The sequence below is a fragment of the Lampris incognitus genome, chromosome 7, assembly GCF_029633865.1.
Source record: "Lampris incognitus isolate fLamInc1 chromosome 7, fLamInc1.hap2, whole genome shotgun sequence".
NCBI classification, from domain to species: Eukaryota; Metazoa; Chordata; class Actinopteri; order Lampriformes; family Lampridae; genus Lampris; species Lampris incognitus.
This window is the reverse complement of record NC_079217.1, coordinates 40,136,191-40,156,670: the sequence shown is the minus strand read 5'-3', so window position 1 is coordinate 40,156,670 and position 20,480 is coordinate 40,136,191. Positions and strand designations below refer to the sequence as shown.

The following is a 20,480-nucleotide window of genomic DNA, read 5'->3' as shown; positions in this document are numbered from 1 at the left end:
TTAATTTCAGTAATTGATTAAAATAATGATAAGAATACACAAGTATTTCTCAGATTGACACCTGACAGATCAGTGGTAAATGCCAGATGAGCAATATGCAATGGGACCACATCGCTCACCCAGAAATGTGTTTGACTTGCTAATGATTAAACCCTGTTTACTAAAACTATTGATCAAAAATGGATGAGCCCATTACTGTTTCATTTCTGAGCATTATGCATTAGCTCAATGTCTGTGATACCATTAACCAAAAACCATTGATCAATAATTTATCAACTGATGGTCATGTTTTTTTGTCTTGTTTGTCACATGGCCCAGCATCAGTCCCGGTGATAACGACAACTGTTCAATAATTGATCCCTTACTATATATGACTTTCCCCCCCTATTGTGTATGTTCTGCAGACAGATCCCATAATCCACCTGACCCCTACCATGATATATATATATATATATATATATATATATATATATATATATATATATATATATATATATATATATATATATATGATGATCACACCATGGGTGCCAACTTATGACAATGACTGTGGGCATTGATCCAAAAAGGAAATACATAAAAGCATATATAGGTTGTGTTTGTAACCATACTTTTGCCTTCAAATAATCTTAACTACTGTCTTGAGAGTAAAAAGGGTCTTTTTATGTATACATAACCCAACTGGACACCAAAACTCTTAACGACATGTTCAATGTTTTGGTTTTACATCTATGAGAGAATTGTTGAATAGTTTTGGATGTTACTGCAGTGCACACAAGGTAGCTACTGAAAGCCTTCAGTGTGACATTTAACACATTTCTATGCCAAACTGAGAGGTTTTAGTTGCCTATAAATGGCAAAATGTACATTAAAGTCACATACCTGACTGATGGTCACATCTTATGTGTTTGGTTTATTTCATTTGACGGTTGGTAACATGAACAATCTCATTCCAGTTCATAACGGATACTCAACTGCTCAACAATGTCATTGTGATTCGTGATTTATCTTTGATTGGATTTTTTGGAGGCAGGGCTGTGAGGATGGGGGCCAAAATATTGGGGCTGATCAAGCTTTTCGGCACCTATGATTGACACATGTCTGTTTAATGTGACTGTCACCTTATGCACATTGTGGAGCAGCACCATGTCGGTGACCCTAACTTTTCGAGGTGTGACCAAGGCGTCATGCAGTTGATGTGTCTGAAGAAGGAAGAGGTCTTTTCCGGCCCGCAGCCCCATGGCTCCTCTCTTACTCACCGTCAGATAACAGCCTGAGCTGTGCAGGTACGACACCTGAGTAAATCAAAAGACAACACTGTGGGATGTCAAACATCATGAAATGGCTGACACGACTTCAACCTCCACCTCTAGCTGTGTGACGTCAACCTTTTCATTAATACCTCGCTTGTTTTTTTCTACCCCTACTCTCCTGTGAGCTTTTTTTTTTAATCCCTTTTCCACACATCTAGCAGCACTTGTGGAGACTAGCAAGAGAGATGTGACATATGGTCTCTGTTGGTGACTCACACTGTGAGTTAAAGGATGATTTGTTTTTTTCTTACAACCTGGGTGTTACTTTTGGCATTTGTGCCAAAATGCATATCAGTTATGATATTTTTCCTTTTCCTGGCTTCATTGTGGAGATTTTGGACACAGGGCCACCGCTGGACTCAACTTTACAGCAGCGTCTTACAGTGCAATTGAACACACAGATCAGACATGTTTCAGCAGGTCCCTTTTTTTTCTTGGCTCCCCCCCGCCCCAATTGTACTTGGCCAATTATCCCACTCTTCCGAACCATCCCGGTCATTGCTCCACCCCCTCTGCTGATCCGGGGAGGGCTTCAGACTACCACATGCCTCCTCCAATACATGTGGAGTTGCCAGCCGCTTCTTTTCACCTGACAGTGAGGCATTTCACCAGGGGGACATAGCGCTTGAGGGGATCATGCCATTCCCCCCAGTCAGCGCTGTGTATAAAGAAAGTCTGGCCAACTGGTTACACGGGCGCCATATTGCCTACCAACTGGTAGGCAGCCCCATGCGCACGCTATTCAAAATCACGCTCACTTCATGATCTCTCAAGCTGCACTTTGAAAGAAATAAGGGAAAACAGAGACAGGGTGCCAAGTGAGGTTCTCATGCACAGTGAGCGTGGCTATGGTGCGGTAGGTGTGACAAACGCGGCGGCGGGCATGATGGAAAGGACAAACGGGTACATTTCGAGTGATTGAAGCTGAAGTCAGCGTGAGTGAACTGGACGGTACTGGTGATATACTAGATATACCTATAACATCAAGGGGGCCCACCCGGGCTGTGAATTTTTTTCCTTAAACGACAGAACAATGGAGAAGACATTGGACTAGAGGCTTCTGATTGGTTTTGACCAGGATGTAGGTTGTACGTCATCAGCAGGACAGCAATGATGGCAATACGTTACATCTGCCCACATGTATTTGTTTACACTTTGCTTTTGCCCGACTACTGTTGATACTGTATAGAGATCGATACTCCGAAAGTTTGGGTTTGGGCTTGTTTTGTGGTCTTCCTAAGGTCGTGTATTTCTTTATCACAATAAAAGGTCTCTAAATTTAAGGCAAAGTTCATGATTTTTTAAATTTATTATGGGTAGGGCGTGAGTCATCCACAATTAGCGGTTAGCCAGCAGTAAGTGTACATTTCCGTGAATAATAGGTGTGATGCACAGATATAGAAGAGGAAACAATAGGTGTGATGCACAGATATAGAAAGTTTGAATCTTGGAGTGTGTTACATTTGCCTGATTTCTGTCAATGATTATACATGGCTGGGATTTGATATACAACTGATTTCCACAGATCAATCAATACCTTACAGACTCTTGGGCTGATCTAGGGAAGTTGGTTTATCAAAAAATTGTAACTACTGAGCGCAAGTACGAATAAGCTGAGGGGGAACAGCCCAGCCTCCGAATCTTCACGGTCCAAACTGCCCTCCTTTGCGAATCCTGTGGTAATCGATGCATCATACAGCCTTGTCCCGGCTGAATGGAACAGTCCAAGCCACACAACACACCATTTCTCCTTCAACTGCTACAAATCGGCGAGAAATGGCCGAAACGTCATGATGACAGAGCCAGACGTTGGTAGGCAACGTCTGGCTGAACATTATCCTATTCCCCGGATAGAAGATCTGTTTGCTTCCCTAGCAGGGGGACAGCATTTCAGTAAACTGGATTTCTCCTATGCTTACCTGCAGGTGCTGGTTCAGGAGGGCTCTCGCAGTTACCTTACTATCACCACACACAAGGGAATGTTCCACTACAACTGTCTGCCATTTGGAATAACGTCAGTGCCATCGATCTTTCAAAGAGTAATGGACCAAGTTCTTCAGGGGCTTCTCAATGTGCACTGTTTTCTGGATGACATTCTAGTGACTGGACGGGACAACACCAATCATCTAAAAAACTTGGAGACAGTGCTGAGTCACTTGGAGAACTTTGGCCTCCAGGTGCAGAAGAAAAAGTGAATTTTTCAGGAACTCACTGGAATATCTGGGACATACCATTGACGCCACAGGCCTCCACAAATCCCCAGAAAAACTCAGGGCTATTGCCGAGGCCCCTGCCCCCAACGAATGTAAGCCAACTCCGCTCCTTTCTAGGACTGATAAATTATTATGGCAGATTTATCCCAAACATGGCAACAACACTCAGCCCCCTACACAAAATACTGCATGCAGGGGCACAGTGGGAGTGGTCCCCAGAGTATGAAAAAGCGTTCTGCTCGACGAAAGAACACCTCCTCTCTGAGAGAGTGTTAACTCATTATGACCCCCAACTGCCAATTGTACTGGCATGTGATGCCTCGCCACACAGAGTGGGCGCTGTGATTTCTGATGTGATGCCTGGTAGTCAAGAGAGGCCCATAGCATTCACCTCCAGAACCATGAGCAAAGCTGAGCAAAATTATGCTCAAATTGAACGGGAGGCCTTGGGGATCATATTCGGCCTACGCAAATTTTTTGCATATCTGTATGGGCGCCATTTCACCCTTCTCATGGACCACCGGCCACTGATGATATTGAGCCCCAGTAAAGCCATCCCGTCTATGGCAGCTACGAGGCTGCAGCGATGGGCCCTTGTATTGGCAGCTCACAACTACACTATCCAATACAGGAGTGCATCTGAACATGGAAATGCGGATGGCCTCTCATGCCTGCCACTGCAGGTGGATCACAAGGACAAACCAGGATCTGTGGATACTGTGCTGTTAACACCACCTGGACTCCCTGCCTGTGTGCAACACGGATATTCGCAAAGAAACAAGATATGACCCGGTGCTCTCTCATGTGATGGACATGGTCTTGTCAGGGCATTTTCCAGTAGTCAAGGAACAGGACGATGCACTGATGCCCTATTGCTCAAGGAGAGAAGAGCTCACCGTGGTTCTAGGGTGCCTTCTGTGGGGCAACCGGGTTATTGTACCCCCAAAGTTGAGACCACAACTGCTGAAAGAGCTGCATGCGGGGCACCCGGGAGTGGTTAAAATGAAAGCCGTTGCTTGCAGCTACTTCTGGTGGCTGGGGATTGATGCTCAGATTGAACAGCAGGCCAAAGTGTGTCATTCATGCCAGCACAACGAGAAGTCTCCTGCCATCTCCCCGCTGCACTCGTGGCCATGGCCGGGCGTGCCGCAGCAGAGGGTACATGTGGATTTTTCTGGGCCAGTAGAGGGGCATATGTTGCTCGTGGTGGTTGATGCTCACTCGAAGTGGCCAGAAGTGGAACTGATGGATTCCACCACAAGCTCAAAGACTGTTCAGGCTTTAAGGGGGTTGTTCAGCCGTTATGGCCTGCCTGAGGTTTTGGTCAGCAACAATGGTCCGCAGTTCACCTCAAGTGATTTTGCGGATTTTCTCAAAGCGAATGGGGTGAAACACGTGCGCTCTGCACCCTTTCACCCAGCCACAAATGGATTGGTGGAATGTTTTATGCAGACACTTAAGCCGTCATTGAAAGCTGCTGGGGGGCAGACCACGATGCGACATCAACTGTATTTGTTCCTGCTCAGCTATAGAAATGCTCCCCATACCACAACAAACGAGTCTCTGGCCATGCTCTTCCTTCGCCATGGGCTCCGCTCCCGCTTCGACCTCCTCAAGCCAAGTGTGGTGGCTGTGGTGGGTCAGGCACAGACAGGCCGGGAGGGTCACAGGATCCCATTCGCCAAGGACAAAGACTTCACGCCTGGAGACTCTGTTCTGGTACGTGATAGTAGATGGGGGGGGGGAGTGGATGCTGGGTGTGGTGGTGTCTCAGGTGGGACCAGTGTCCTAAATGGTAGAGGTGGGGTCAGGGCTACACTGGAAACGCCACACAGACCAGATGAGGGCCTGCGACCCGGAAATGCTCACGCCTGGAGAGTCACCACAACCCGCCTCATTGGAGCAATCAGCTACTGTCCCCACAAAAGATCCAGAGCCATTACCCCATGTGGGTAGGCAGGACCCCCCCCCCCCCGAAAAGTCACTCAGTTCCACAAACGGAGCCAGTAAACTCAGGGCGAACAGAAGTATCGGTTGAGGCTGATGCGCCCTCAGAGACTGTTAGAAGGTACCCTACACGGGAAAGAAAATCCCTAGACTGCCTCAATCTGTATGGACTTTGGGTTAAAGGGGCACTCACCACACTAGGTTAGTTAGTGAGTTGGGCAGTTTACCACCATTCACCCAGGTTGTGTATCATGTGCAGGTCCTCTTTTTTAATGCAAGTGATAGTAGGATGTTTTAAGTTATGTTATCTGTTTTAAAGTATTTCATGTTGTTCTGCAGGAATATTCGGGTGTTATTCAGGAGATATAAATAGGCATCCAGGTTTTTCGGAGAACTCCAAGCTAAATAAGTGGGGAGGAGATGTGATGTATTTTGTGTTTGTCTGCTCTGGACACTTCCCTAGGGTGCCGTTAGAGGGCGCCAGTGTTTATATAAATGGTGCATCACTGTTTCCAGGTTGTCTTATTGTGCACTCTCTCTCTGGAATAAAGTCGGATCACAGCACAATGAAAGTCCGCTTCACTCCTGTTATTTTATTACGTACTTCAAGTTTAGTATGGAGAAATCGGTGACTTCCGTCCGTGAATCTAACAATGTACTGTGAACACCTGTCTATGAAATAAGTCCCAAATACAGTAACAACTTTTCCATCATCCCGAACGTTTAATTATAGCCATGACTTGGGCGATATGTTCATTCATATGTTAATAACCAAAGGTGAACCGAGGCTAGTTACTACGGGCTAATGTTCATTAGCTTTACGCTGGACTATGTCGATAATGCCTTAGTTAAATTCTGTTTTTGGAGCCAATCCTTCATTGTTTTGTTCTTTGGAACGTTATTAATGGTTCATGCATCATTTTAAGTGAAAATGTTATGGGGTTATAGTTATATGGGAACCGAGAAGGTAGATAAAGGTAGGAAAGAGCGCGCCAATATACTTGGCAGAGAAGCATTACCAAGGGAATCGGGGTGCTGAGGGGTGGGAGGGGATAAGATGGGAGGGACAGATTTGGGCATGCAGGACAACCTCTTCATTTATTTATCATTTCAACTAATGTTTTGCTTATTTTACCTTTTTTTAATCTGTGTTTTATTCACCTGTTGTTTTTTTTTTATTATTATTTTTTTCATCTGTTTTGCCATACAACTTGGACAGCAGTACTGATCTGGTATACCCTGTATCAAATATCATAACATGGCTAATGTAGTAGCTAATGTACAAGCAGGTGGTGGACAGGCGGTAAGGGTCATTTCGTTAAATGTTGGGGATTGAATGCCCCACTAAAACGTGCAAAGATCTTTTCACACATCCAAAGCTTAAAAGCAGACATAATGTTCCTCCAAGAGACACAGTTACTTTATGCCGATCAAAAGAGACTAAGCAGACATTGGATAGGACAGAGTTTTCCTTCAAAATTTAATCTGAAAACAAGGGGTGCTGCTATTGTAATAAGGGAAGATGTACATGTAGTGCTATCTATCCCTTTTTACTGTCAAGGACGGCGCTCCTGAGTTCTCTATACAACTCGGTATCCAATAAACTATTGAAGTATGTTAACTTCGCTTCTTATGTGTTTAAAGTATGTTCTAAAGGCTCTAAATGTCTTACAGTGTCATCTGGTAACTCCACCTAAAAAGGTTGACTACCCCTTTAAGGCGCTTAAATATGGCATATGACCCCTTTAAGGCAATCTAACATGGTCTAGACACCTCAATGTGTCACTGAGTAACTTATATTAAAACGGTGGACTAGCCCTTTACGGTTCTAAAATATTGTGTATTAGCCCTTTAAGGTTATATACTATGGTCTACACATCTCTGGGTGTCACTCGGTTACTTTCAGTAAAAAGGTGGACTAGCCCTTTAAGGTTGTCTCAACATGTCACTTACCATAGCCTAGACACCACAGGAATAAACACACATGAATAATCCACACTCACACAGGTACATATAATTACATATATAAATGTATTATGAGTAATAATTATTAGAATGAATGAAAGCAATAAGCCTCAATGGCTAACAAGCATCTGCATTCATATACACACAAATGAATCAGACCAACACATTAGCATACAGCTCAACAACCCTATAACTAAGCCGGCAATAAAAATAAAAGAAAGTCAACCCCCAGTTGCAGGCCTGTTTCTTTATCGGGTACGTTGGGGCTCTAAACAGCCCTCTTCGCTCCCCTTGGAAGCCCGCATATCCAGCTTGTACTCACAAAGAATGAATGCTCCTCTTCGTCTCGCACTTCCCGCTGCAGTGCAGCAGCGAACGTCAGGCCGGCAGCCATCCTAGCTAACTGGCTAGTTAGCCGTTAGCACCATCTCACGGTCGAACCGTGCGCTCGCCTCGGCAGCACAACACGGCAACAGACGACTCCTTCTGCGCTCCTCGATGGTCGCATGAACACAACACTACACTGTAACTGATAACGTTACTTCGCTAAACTAGAAGACGGCCCGACTCACTGTGGGGAGAGCCCCTTACCGCATCCAGTCCATTCGCCCGTCTTGCTGTGCCAGCAATGAACACCGACTGGCTAGCTCGCTCCGTACCGTCGCTGGGTCCACATAAGGGACTGACGAGTAGTCAGTTTGTCTCCCCAGTCCACACAAACAGTTCCCGGGATGGGTCTCGGTCAGACACCCGCACACATCACTGTTCACTAAAATTCAATTACATTTCTCTCACCGCAAAATAGCATATAACAACTCGACATCAAACTGCTCCGTTTGGCTCACACAAGGGACGAGTGACCTCCCCTCTCTCCCAGTTCAGTCTGCTCACGCTGACGTTCCCCGCTGCCCTCTCAACCAATCACATTCAAGGTAAGTTATTCTCGCCACAGCCAACCAATCACAACAATGGTAAGTTTTCAACAATAAAAGTAAATGCATTTCACATTGGTAAACAACTGTTTTGCAGAACAATATCAACAATATAATATATTCATATTCAAAAGGTAAACAAAATAACGCACAAACTCTTATCTAATAGTGCAATATAATATATCCAAGGCCTATAATTTAACCACAGCGTTACATACACCTTACCTCGAGTGATGTTCTTGCAGACGAGAATTGCCGTTACATCACTGTCTCTGGTACACTATACCAAAAACCAGTTACTCTTGTGTCTGTATATGCCCCTAATTGGGATGATCATAACTTTATGAGAGCTCTGTTATCCGCTCTTTCCAATTTAAATTCCCATTTATTAATAACGAGGGGAGACACGAACTCTGTCATTGACCCTTTAATTGATAGATCTAGTCCTAGGGCTACGACACCCTCCAAAATGTCTCAGACCCTCTCTGCTTTTATGGAACAATACGAATACATTGACCTCTGGAGATTTTTACATCCCTCTGCAAAACAATATTCTTTTTTTCTCTCTACATGTACATCAGACCTTTTCGCGTATAGATTATTTCTTCATTGACAAAGTGTTTATCTCATCAGTAGTCTCTGCACAATACTCACCAATAGCTCTATCAGACCATGCTACAGTAATACTTGATCTTTGCTTTGACCTTAAACCTAAAGATTTTAGAACTTGGCGTTTAGATCCCTTATTACTGGTTGATGCAAATTTCTGCATTTTTGTTTCTGAAGCCATTGAATTTTTCTTTGAGACTAACAGAATAGAAGGCACATCCCCATCTTTATTATGGGAAATCGTAAAGGCATGTATTAGAGGTAAAATTATCTCATGCACATCTCATGCTAATAAATGTCGTAGAGCTTGTCAAAGGGAATCAGAAGAGTCTATCGCTAGCATAGACAGTCGCTACTCAACTAATCAGTCACCCAATCTTAATAAGGAAAGGTTGAAACTCCATACAGAGCTTGAGCTTCTGACAACCAGAGAAGCTGGGCAACTCCTGCTTCGCTCCCGAGGTACTTTGTATGAATTTGGGGACAAAGCTAGCCGTCTTTTGGCTCATCAATTAAAGTCTAGAACCGCTTCAAAACAGATCACTCAGATTTGTAATAATACAGGCACTCTTACTGTCGATCCTAGTGAGATAAAGTTTTTAGAGCTTTTTAGACCCAACTTTATACATCGGAGTCCCCCAACAATGAAGGCCACGTCTGAATTCTTTGTGCAGCTAGATATGCTCAAGATCACAACTGATGATTGACAACTATTAGATAATCCCTTACGACTTTCTGAGATTACTGGGGCAATTAAATTAATATATAATGGCAAATCCCTGGGCCCTGACGGATTCCTAGTGGAATATTATAAGAAATTTTCAGCGAAGCTGGCTTCATTACTGCTTGAAATTTTTACACAGTCATTCCAACAGGGGTCCTTGCCACCCACTCTCGCACAGGCCTCCATCTCTCTAATTCTGAAGAGGGACAAAGATCCTTTTGATTGTTCTTCCTACCGTCCAATATCAGTGTTATCTGTTGATGTAAAAATACTTGTGAAGGCATTTGCTCGTCGATTAGAATCTATTGTATTGTGGCGGACACTAGGGGCTATGCCTCTCACCCAGCAGGACTGTGAGCTGGGGGCGTGGTTTACGTTCCCGGGCTCGCCGGGGCAGGGTTGTTCCTGCTGCAGTTGGTTTTTGGAGTTGAGGAATAAACATCAAACTCGCCTTGGTCTCATGTGTTTTTCCTCATTCCTGCCACATTGGTGACCCCGAATTGAACATGTTTGGAGCAGAAGATGTGTGTGAATCCACTTCGGCCACGCCGCCCCAACTCTCTCAGCCGGCCGTTCTCGCCGCGGCTGTGAAGCTCCCATAGTTCTGGCAGAGCGACCCGGCCTCGTGGTTCCAGCATGTCGAGACGCTGTTCCACCTGCGTGGAATCTCCGCGGACGACTCCAGATACTATCTGGTCGTCGCTGCGCTGGATCAGCAGTCCACACGCCGGGCCATGCAGCTGTTGCGCTCCCCTCCGCAACACGATAAATACGTCGCCCTCAAACATCTTCTGCTCCGGAGGTACAGCCTATCTGCCGCAGAGAGGGCAGATAGGATCCTTTCTCTATCCGGTTTGGGCGACGGGACGGCTGTGGATCTCATGGACAATATGCTGTCGCTGCTAGGCCCAGACGAAGGCGGGTTCCTTTTCCCGCACGTTTTCTTGCGCCAGCTCCCGTCTCCTGTGCGCGCGGCTTTGGCTAACTCCCCGTGTCTGGCCGCTGGTGACTGCCGAGGTTTGGCTGAGGAGGCCGATCGGGTCCTGCTGGCTACCAGACGGTTCTCTGTGCAGAGTGTGGCATCAGAGCCTCTGCAGCCGACGTCGGAGGACGCGGACCCGGCAGTGGTGGCTGGAGTGACTGCCCGGAGACGGCGCGGGAGAGGCCTCTGTTTCTTCCACCAGCGGTTCGGCGGCAAGGCGAGGCGCTGCGTCCCTCCGTCCACGTTTGAGATGGCGGGAAACTCCAGGGCCAGCGCTCAGTAGCAGCTGTGGGCGCTGGCGGACGTAGTGAGCTGCTCTTCATTAAGGACACGATGTCAGGAAGACGGTTTCTGGTGGACTCAGGCTCGCAAAAGAGCCTACTCCCTCCTGCTAAGACAGACAGGTCGGCCGAAGGCGGCGGCCCACAGTTAAGTGCAGCTAACGGTTCGTCCATTGCGACGTTTGGCACAAGGTTGGTGACTGTTTGCTTCCACGGGCGCCATTTTGAGTGGGACTTTGTAGTGGCCGCCATTACTGTTCCTATTATCGGCGCGGATTTTCTGTGTGCTAATGGTCTGCTGGTTGATGTTTTAAACCGCCGTTTAATTGATGCTGTGTCTTTCGCCACTGTTCCGTGCGAGACAAGGGGAGCCGGGCCGTTAACACGCGCTAACTTTTTAGCATTAGGGGATGTTTTTCAGCGTTTGCTGGCGGATTTTCCATCGGTGACTACACCTGCCTTTTCCACCGCGGTTACTAAACACGGGGTAGAACATTTCATTCCCACTCTGGGACTACCAGTTTTTGCGCGCGCGCGGCGCCTCGACGTGGTAAAATTGGCTACAGCTAAGGAGGAGTTCGCCATCATGGAGCGTCTGGGTATAGTGAGACGTTCCAACAGCCCGTGGGCCTCGCCGCTTCACATGGTGCCCAAGGCGGATGGGTCGTGGCGGCCTTGCGGCGATTTTCGCCGCCTGAACAACGTCACCGCCAATGACCGCTATCCCATCCCACACATACAGGACTTTTCCATACGCCTGGCAGGTACCACTATTTTCTCTAAGGTGGACCTGGTGTGCGGCTATCATCAGGTTCCCGTGCGCGCAGAGGACGTGCCCAAGACCGCAGTGATCACCCCGTTTGGGCTTTTCGAATTCATGCGCATGCCTTTTGGCTTGAAGGGGGCAGCGCAAACCTTTCAGAGGCTGATGGACTCGGTGTTGCGTGACCTTGATTTCGTGTTTGTTTATCTCGACGACATATTAGTGGCCAGTCCGTCAGCTGACGAGCACCTGGCGCACCTGAAACAGGTTTTCCGTCGTCTGGACGAACACGGCCTGATAGTCAACCCGGCCAAGTGTCACTTTGGACTGCCGGTGATTGACTTCTTGGGTCACCGCATTTCGCCGCAAGGCGCGGTCCCGTTGCCTTCTAAGGTGCAAGCGGTGGCGGAATTTCCCCGCCCGGTCTCTGTTAAGGCATTGCAGGAATTCTTGGGAATGGTGAATTTCTATAACCGTTTCCTCCCTCGCGCTGCCCACCTCCTTCAGCCACTTTACGAAGCCCTGCGGCTTAAGAAGGCTAACGACCCTGTCGACTGGACTCCCGAACAGGTCCAGGCCTTTGACGGAGCTAAGTGCGCCCTGGCTAACGCTGCCCTCCTCGCCCATCCCACACCCACGACGTCCATAGCTTTAACAACCGATGCGTCTGACATAGCCGTGGGGGCTGTGGTTGAACAGCGTGTGGCATTTTTTAGCAGCAAACTGCGAGATAGCGAGCGCAAGTACAGCGTTTTTGACCGGGAGTTGCTGGCACTGCACCCTGCAACCCGGCATTTCCGCTTCCTGCTGGAGGGTCGCCCATTCACGGCTTATGTGGATCATAAGCCGCTGACTTTTGCCATGTCCAAGGTGACTGAGCCGTGGTCTGCTCGTCAACAGCGCCACCTAGCGGCGATCTCCGAGTTCACAACGGACATTCAGCATGTGGCCGGGAAGTCCAACCCTGTTGCTGATTGTCTGTCGCGTGTGCTTGTGTGTCCTGTGCACCTCGGTGTGGATTTCTCCGCTATGGCTGCCGACCAGCCCAGTGACCCGGAAGTCCTTGCCCTTAGGTCAACGCGTACCGGTCTCAAGCTAGAGGACGCTGTGATGCAGGAAGGCAGTCCTGCCCTCCTCTGCGATGTCTCCACCGGCCGTCCCCGCCCCGTTGTTCCAGTGGCCTGGCGCCGTCGAGTTTTCTATTCGATTCACTCCCTCTCGCACCCTGGAGTTCGGGCATCGGTGAAGTTGGTCGGTTCCAAGTTCGTCTGGCCTGGCCTCCGCAAGGACGTCAAGGGGTGGGCAGCTGCATGTGTAGCGTGCCAGCGCGCTAAGGTCCACCAGCACACTAAATCGCCCCTCGAACCGTTTCCGATCCCGGCCAGACGTTTCGACCACGTGCATGTGGACCTGGTGGGCCCTCTACCTTCTTCACAGGGTTTTACGCACCTGCTCACAATGGTAGATCGGACCACCAGGTGGCCAGAGGCTGTCCCTCTATCCTCCACAACATCCTCGGATGTTGCACGCGCTTTTCTTTCCTCCTGGGTCGCCCGTTTCGGCACTCCGTCAGATATCACCTCAGACAGGGGCCCCCAGTTCGTGTCAGAGCTCTGGTCGGCACTTGCGCGATCCTTGGGTGTGCAGGTACACCGCACTACTTTGTATCACCCTCAGGCTAACGGGTTGTGTGAACGTTTTCACCGGTCGCTCAAGGCAGCGCTGCGCTCTCGGGTGGTAACTGGGTGGATCGTTTACCTTGGGTTATGCACGGGTTGCGTTCGGCTCCTAAGGAGGACCTCGACGCGTCACCCGCTGAGCTGGTGCTCGGTCAGCCACTCCGCGTCCCTGGGGAATTTTTGCCCTGGGAGTTCCGCTCCTCGACCCCGTCCGGCCGTTTATCCTTTTTTGTCCGACAGCACTCGGGTTCCAGGCCCCGTTCACCACTGTTTTCCACGGTCGTTCGTGCCTGCGGAGCTCATGTCGGCTCGTTTTGTTTTTGTACGGCATGATGCTCACCGCTCACCCCTCCAACCCCCATACGATGGCCCATTTCGGGTTCTTGAGACGGGTCCTAAGGGTTTTGTGCTAGATATGGGTGGGCGTAGGGAGCGTGTCACGCTTGATAGGCTTAAACCGGCGCACAGGGTGGCAGGCGAAGTTGTGTTTCCGGCCCAGGTTCCCCGTCGGGGTCGTCCTCCTTCCAGGACCCCGGCAGTGTCTTCACGGGTTCAGCGTTCTGCTTCTCAGCCGGCTTTGGACTGTGTTTCACCTACTGTTTCGGCTGAGGGACGGCGCAGCCGTTATGGCAGGCTGCTTAAGCCTCCAGTGAGACACTAATTTTCTTTCCAGGAGTCCCTTCTGGGTGTTCGGGGGGGGGGGGCCTGTGTGGCGGACACTAGGGGCTATGCCTCTCACCCAGCAGGACTGTGAGCTGGGGGCGTGGTTTACGTTCCCGGGCTCGCTGGGGCAGGGTTGTTCCTGCTGCAGTTGGTTTTTGGAGTTGAGGAATAAACATCAAACTCGCCTTGGTCTCATGTGTTTTTCCTCATTCCTGCCACAGTATCATATCATTATTGCGACCTTGAAGATATGGGCACAAATAAGACGAAATTTTAAGTGGTCCACCTCTCCTCGATCAACTCCTATTTGCAATAAGCATATTTTTACCTGCTAGAATGGATCCTAGGTTTATGTACTTGGCTAGAAAGGGCTTGCGTTGCTTGGGGGACTTACATGTGGATGGGTCATTTGCCAGCTTTAATCAATTGTGCGCCACTTTCAAACTAAACAATTTAGACCTTTTTAGGTACTTTCAACTATGGGACTTTGCGAGGACTCATTCTTCAGTCTTCCCTCAAACTCCACCTGCCACTGGCACAGATTACATACTCATGTGATACTTTAACCAAGGGCCATGTCTCTTAACTTTATGACTGTTTATTACCTAAAAACGAATTGATTTTAGAGAAAATTAGAGCAAACTGGGAGAGCGAGTTACAGACTACTTTCTCCAATCAATTCTGGGAAAAAGCCCTAAAAACTGTTAACTCATCCTCCTCTTGTGCCCATCCTAGCCTTATCCAGTTTAAGGTGCTTCACAGACTCCACTATATTAAGGCTAAGCTTTCCAAAATTTACCTAGCTACAATCGAAGATAAATGCAATAGATAGTCACTTTCTCCATGTGATCTAACACATATGCTCTGGTTGTGCCCCAAATTATTTAGGTTTTGGGAGTTTTTTTCTCTCCAATGTAGTCTCTGAAATAACACGGACTCAAATTTCACCATCTCCTCACACAGCCATTTTTGGAAGACCAACAGAAGATAACATCACATCTAATATTTAAACTAACATTATTGCCTTTGCCTCCCTAGTTGCATGCAGAAGCATTCGCTTGCTATGGAAAACCTCTCTACCACCATCATTTAAATGCTGGATATGCGATGTAATGTCCCTCTTGAAATTGGAAAAAATTAAATTCTCCATGAGGGGTTCCACTGAAAGATTCTTTTCCCATTGTCAACCATTAATCAGTTATTTTGATTGACTGCCTGCCAGTGAAATGTTATAGTGGAGGTGTTTTGTGGTCCTGTCTGTGACATGTGGGTGCCTTACTGCCCGTTTGCTACCCAGCCCCTCTTTAAGAGGACTTATGCATGGTTAATGGGGTTATATGTATATGCTCTCGAGTGTACATACCCTAACTGCAGGTCCCAGACTATATGTTCGGGACTCTCAGCAGTACTGCAACAGTCTTGGTGCAATTAACAACTGCTTTTATTCATTTTATTTATTTTTTCCCCTGCCTTCATGAGTATAACTTATACTGAAACTTATATGCATCTTTATTTTTATACTGAATTGTAGTGTACTATTATATTTACTTAATTTTATTTACTGTAATTTCTATACTTATTCTACTATAGTAATTTATTTCCTGTGGAAGAGGCCTGCGGGATGAGGTACAAGGTTAAGGGTATTTTCTTTAATAAAATATTGTTTAAAAAAAAACCATCGATAAACAGGCCAGCCAGCGTAGCACAGCCGCAGACAATGGAAAATAATGTGCACAGTCTAACTGAGAGACTGGGGTTTTTGTTCCTGTTGTTGCCAAAAGGACAGGATTAGGGATCGTGTTCGTTTGCCCTGTAAGACATTATTGTCTTGTTTTTGTTAAAAATAAGACTTAGGTTGTAAAAAATGGCATTATCCTCTAGAGGTTTTTTCATTTTTGTTGTTCAATGTCTGTGTTCTTGTGGCTCTTCTCAAACCGATTTGTCGGGAACCTGTTTGGTAAAACAAGGAAAAGAAAACAACTTTATAAATAAAGTCTGGCCTGATTAAAAGTCAGATAACAATAAAAAAACACTCGGCACTGGAATAAAGTCACTGCAAAGGAAATAATGACTTCACAAGTTTGTCATTCTTAAACTTTTTGAATGGGAAAAACAATTCCCATTCATTTCGGATTTCTAATTGTTATTCCTTTGGGCTACTAAAACAATGCCAATTCAAGCGGTGTCCTGCAAGTATGGAGATGTGTTGTTTTAGTAGATACTAGCTGATATATCACATAGCTGATGACTGGCATAATCTCTCAATAGTTCAACACTGAGTCTCGAACCAAAAACCTGAAATAATGAGCGGGACTTAGATACTCATTAAGTATACCACAATGCAATGGCTGTGATCTCCAAAAGATTATTAAAAATTACTATCTTCTTCTGACTTGCTTGTTAGAGCTACTAAGCCATTATAACCCAACTGTGTGTGTGTGTGTGTGTGTGTGTGTGTGTGTGTGTGTGTGTGTGTGTGTGTGTGTGTGTGTGTGTGTGTGTGTGTGTGTGTGTGTGTGTGTGTGTGTGTGTGATGGGGTCTATCCTTCTGTTTCTTGAAGTCTCACAAGCAGGATAAAAACTGTTTAGCTGTGTGGAAGTCCGTTGGTGCAACATTCTAACAGCCTGACCTGCTTTCAGATTAAAGTGACGAGACATCAATTTATCCTCTGCAGTAGCCACTATATACTGGCCCGTCCATTTACATTTTAATTGACAGACATATACCTCAAGGAGGCCGGTGCCATTTAGATTAGCTAAAACTAATAGTTCACACTGTTTCCAAACTGAATGTTTAAAAGTGAACAATTCCCTCCAGTGAGCAAAGTTTTGGCTAACTAATAAGCAACTTAATGTTTTATGAAATAAAACTTGAGGGTTTTGAATGATTCCAAATTCATTGCAGTCTTTTTTGAGATTCAAAGCAACTACTGAAATTAACCTGGCTGCTAATTAATTCACAAACTGATGATTAGTCTCACGTTTAGCCATACCATAGATTTGTGTGTGTGTGGGGGGGGGGGCTCCAAAAATGTTAGTGAGTGCACCTAAAGGTGTATGTAAAGTAAGAAAATTAAACATTATAATCCTCATTGGTAAGAAAACTGACAAAGTATGTAAATAGAAATATGATAAAAAATACACAATGTTATATATTTCTCCAGCACCCCCCACTACTATTTCCTTAGCATCCCCCTCATATTCTAGTATCACTTGGTATTGCTGTTGTTTCATTCAAGGTAGGATTTCACAGAAACGCAAAGGACAGAGATACAAGAAAGACACACGTAATCACCTTTCACCTGCTCAAACAAATCAGTCTTTTGATAAAAGTGTTTAAATGTTTCTGATGTGTCAGCTTGCTTTTCTGGGTTGTTGGGTAGCCAAACACATGATTCAGATAAGCTAAATTTAGCTCTGAAGAACTAACAGGACATAATGTAAATAATGTGTGTCATTGGCTACTCACTTGAAAATGTGCTCTCAATACCACATCTACTTCTAATCACAAAATTAAGATAATGTATCGTTCTCTTCACAGCAAAGTAACAGAACAGCCCCATACGTGACCCCATCTATTCGTAACTTTACGTTACTCTGAGATGGGATCACATTAGCTTGCCATAGGCAACTATGAGGAATACCTGTTTTCAATCAGCTATGGCATTTTCAAAGTCACTGTGATCCTCAAGGTCTCTGCATTCCAATCAGTGGGGTAAAATGTTTAATCGGGTGAAATAAATCTTTCAATCCAATATTTTGGCATCCTGAATTGTTGATGTTGAGTTCAAAGATGGCTTCATCAGCTACACTTCTATGCTGTACGTCACGGTAACTTAAGTGCAGCAGACGCAGCAAACTAAGACATCTTCCAACTTTGCTGTGCGTAAATAACATACTGCAAGTAAGTGTAGCAAATGCAGCCATCTTCAAACTTAAGATCAACCGTACAGGCTGTCAAAATATTGGATTTAAATATCTATTTCATGAAAATACCTTTGAAAATGCCAGAGCTGAAAGAAAAATAGCTTTTTAATTTGTTCCTCATAGCTGCCTATGGTAAGTTTATGTGATCCAATCTCTGAGTAACAGAATGTTATGGATAGATGGGGTCACATATGGGGCCAACCACAGTCATGCTTGGCATCTATAAAGCTATGCGTCTTAGGTATGTTTGCCATGCTTTGAAGGGGTGTTACTCTTCGACCGGTTTACTGCTCTCTCTCCCACTTGGCACATTACCTGTTGAATAGGGTCAGGATGCGGACAGGTCAAAGTGTGCTGTGGCTTCCAATCAGGTATACTGGCTATGGGATGCTCCACCTTTTCAGAAAGCTCCAATATCATAAAAGAGCGTAACCCTTCCCAGGTTATACGGCCCTCCCTCCTCATATCTACACTCTCCAGTACGAGGCCACCGTAGTCTTGGATTCCAACCACGTTGTCAAACAGGAGGCCGTATTCTTCTTCGGAGCCACATCCGATGGAGGCCAAGGCTTTGTTACAGAAATCAGTTCTGGACAGGGAGAGAGGTGTGCCCGAGGTGCTCTGCATCATGAGACAACATGGTTAAGTAGGTATCATCCACTGTTGACACAAATAATAAACAATCTGTCTCACAGACACTAAGAAAAATACTTAAGACTTCCCTCATCTTCCTTGTGCATGTTTCATGGGATCTGTGGGTATGGTAGTGGCAGTGTCAGCAGACAGAAATACAAACACAATAATGCTGATCTGGTAACATTCAAACTAGAAAGACCAAGGCAGTCATTTTGACCGTTTTGGATTTTCAAAGTTTAATAACTTTGTGGGGGAAAAAAGATAGACCTGCTGCTCCCTGAATACTCCTACAATTGCATATATTTACATTAAAATTGGTTTTAGATCAATTGCACAAAAAAGTTATTATAAGAGCTACATAAAATGACCATGGGCGGTCAAAATGACCGCGCGTAATTGTCGCGTCATCGTGCACGTCATGTCACTACTTATAACGTATGTTGGTCACGTCATTTCCTTCCCGAAGTTCATTGCTCTGTTCTAGAAACACACTAGCATTCTCCAGTGCAGAGCAATAATAACTTGATTTTTGATTATTTCGGCCATATTAAATTGTCCCTAGGTGTGAATGTGTCGGCTCTGTGATAGCCTGGCGGCCTGTCCAGGGCTTCTCCCCGCCTGCCGTCCAATGACTGCTGGGATAGGCTGCAGCATCCTGCGACCCCAACTGAGATAAGTGGCTTGGATAATGGATGGATGGATGTCTGGGTAAAGCTGCCGCACCATGACTACCACCGAAGCACTGCAGTATTTACAGGCGTTGGACAGAGGCGATTTTAAATTGTTTGAAAAATAGTATTGTAGCGAATTCGATGGGCAGCTGGGACAAGAACCTGGATGTCCTGCACCATGGGTGACTACGTTAACCAGTCGACTGAAGAGTCCGACCCATTTGCCAAGCGCTAGCGAGTGTAGTTATCCTTGGTCGTTATACTAACCACCCCTCCTCCTTCGAGAAGCACACCAGCTCCCTCATACCTCTGGGCGCACGCGCTTCCGATGGCCTCACCATCCCTCTTCTGACACCAGAACACCCACGAGTGTGGGTCGGACTGTTTAGTCGACAGGTTAGCGCAGTCGCTCGTGGTGCAGGAGACCCGTTTTCGTGTCCCGGCTGACTCCTGAATTCGTTAAATTGGTGTCAGAAGTGGGATGGTGAGGCCATCGGAAGCGCGTAAGCCTAGAGGCGTGAGGGAGCCGATATGCTGAAGCGTGGGGACGCGCTTCTCGAAGGAGGGGGGTAGTGTAACGTGCACGGATAAATAGATTCGCTAGCCCTTGGCTAACGGGTCGGACACTTTAGTCGACTGGTTAACGTAGTCGCCTGTGGTGCGGGAGACCCAAGTTTGTGTGGCGGTTCCCGGGCTGCCCCCCCCCCCCCCATTTGCTACATTGGTGTCAGAAGTGGGATGGTGAGAACGAGACCATCGGAATCGCGTGCGCCTAGAGGCGTGAGGGAGTTGATATGCTGAAGCGCTTCCCGAAGGAGGGGGTAGTGTAACGTGCATGGATAAATAGACTCGCTAGCCCTTGGCTGATGTGTCGGACACTTTAGTCGACTGGTTTAACGTAGTCGCCTGTGGTGCGGGAGACCCGATTCGCGTCCCGGGTGTGGCGGTTCCCGGGCTGCCCCCCCAATTCGCTACATTGGTGTCAGAAGTGGGATGGTGAGGCCGAGACCATCAGAATCGCGTGCGCCTAGAGGCGTGTTAAAATTTTAATTTTGGTGTCAGTCGTTTTTTAACAGACATACTAACATATTGTAGCGAATTCAGGGGGCAACCACAGGAACTGCCGCGGCGCGAACCTATATCGCCAGCACCGCGGGAGACATCGCTAACCGCTC

General features: G+C 46.6%; 1 protein-coding gene across 1 annotated transcript in view; it reads right to left on the bottom strand.

Moving 5' to 3' along the window:
- Positions 1–20,480, bottom strand: part of LOC130115238 (WD repeat-containing protein 49-like) — an 86,812-nt gene that overhangs the window by 65,203 nt on the left and 1,129 nt on the right. The window contains exons 2-3 of the mRNA XM_056282856.1: positions 18,314–18,619; positions 1,122–1,295 (exon numbers count right to left, since the gene is read on the bottom strand). Coding sequence (XP_056138831.1) covers positions 1,122–1,295; positions 18,314–18,619 — 480 coding nt within the window. The remainder of the gene's footprint in view (positions 1–1,121; positions 1,296–18,313; positions 18,620–20,480) is intronic.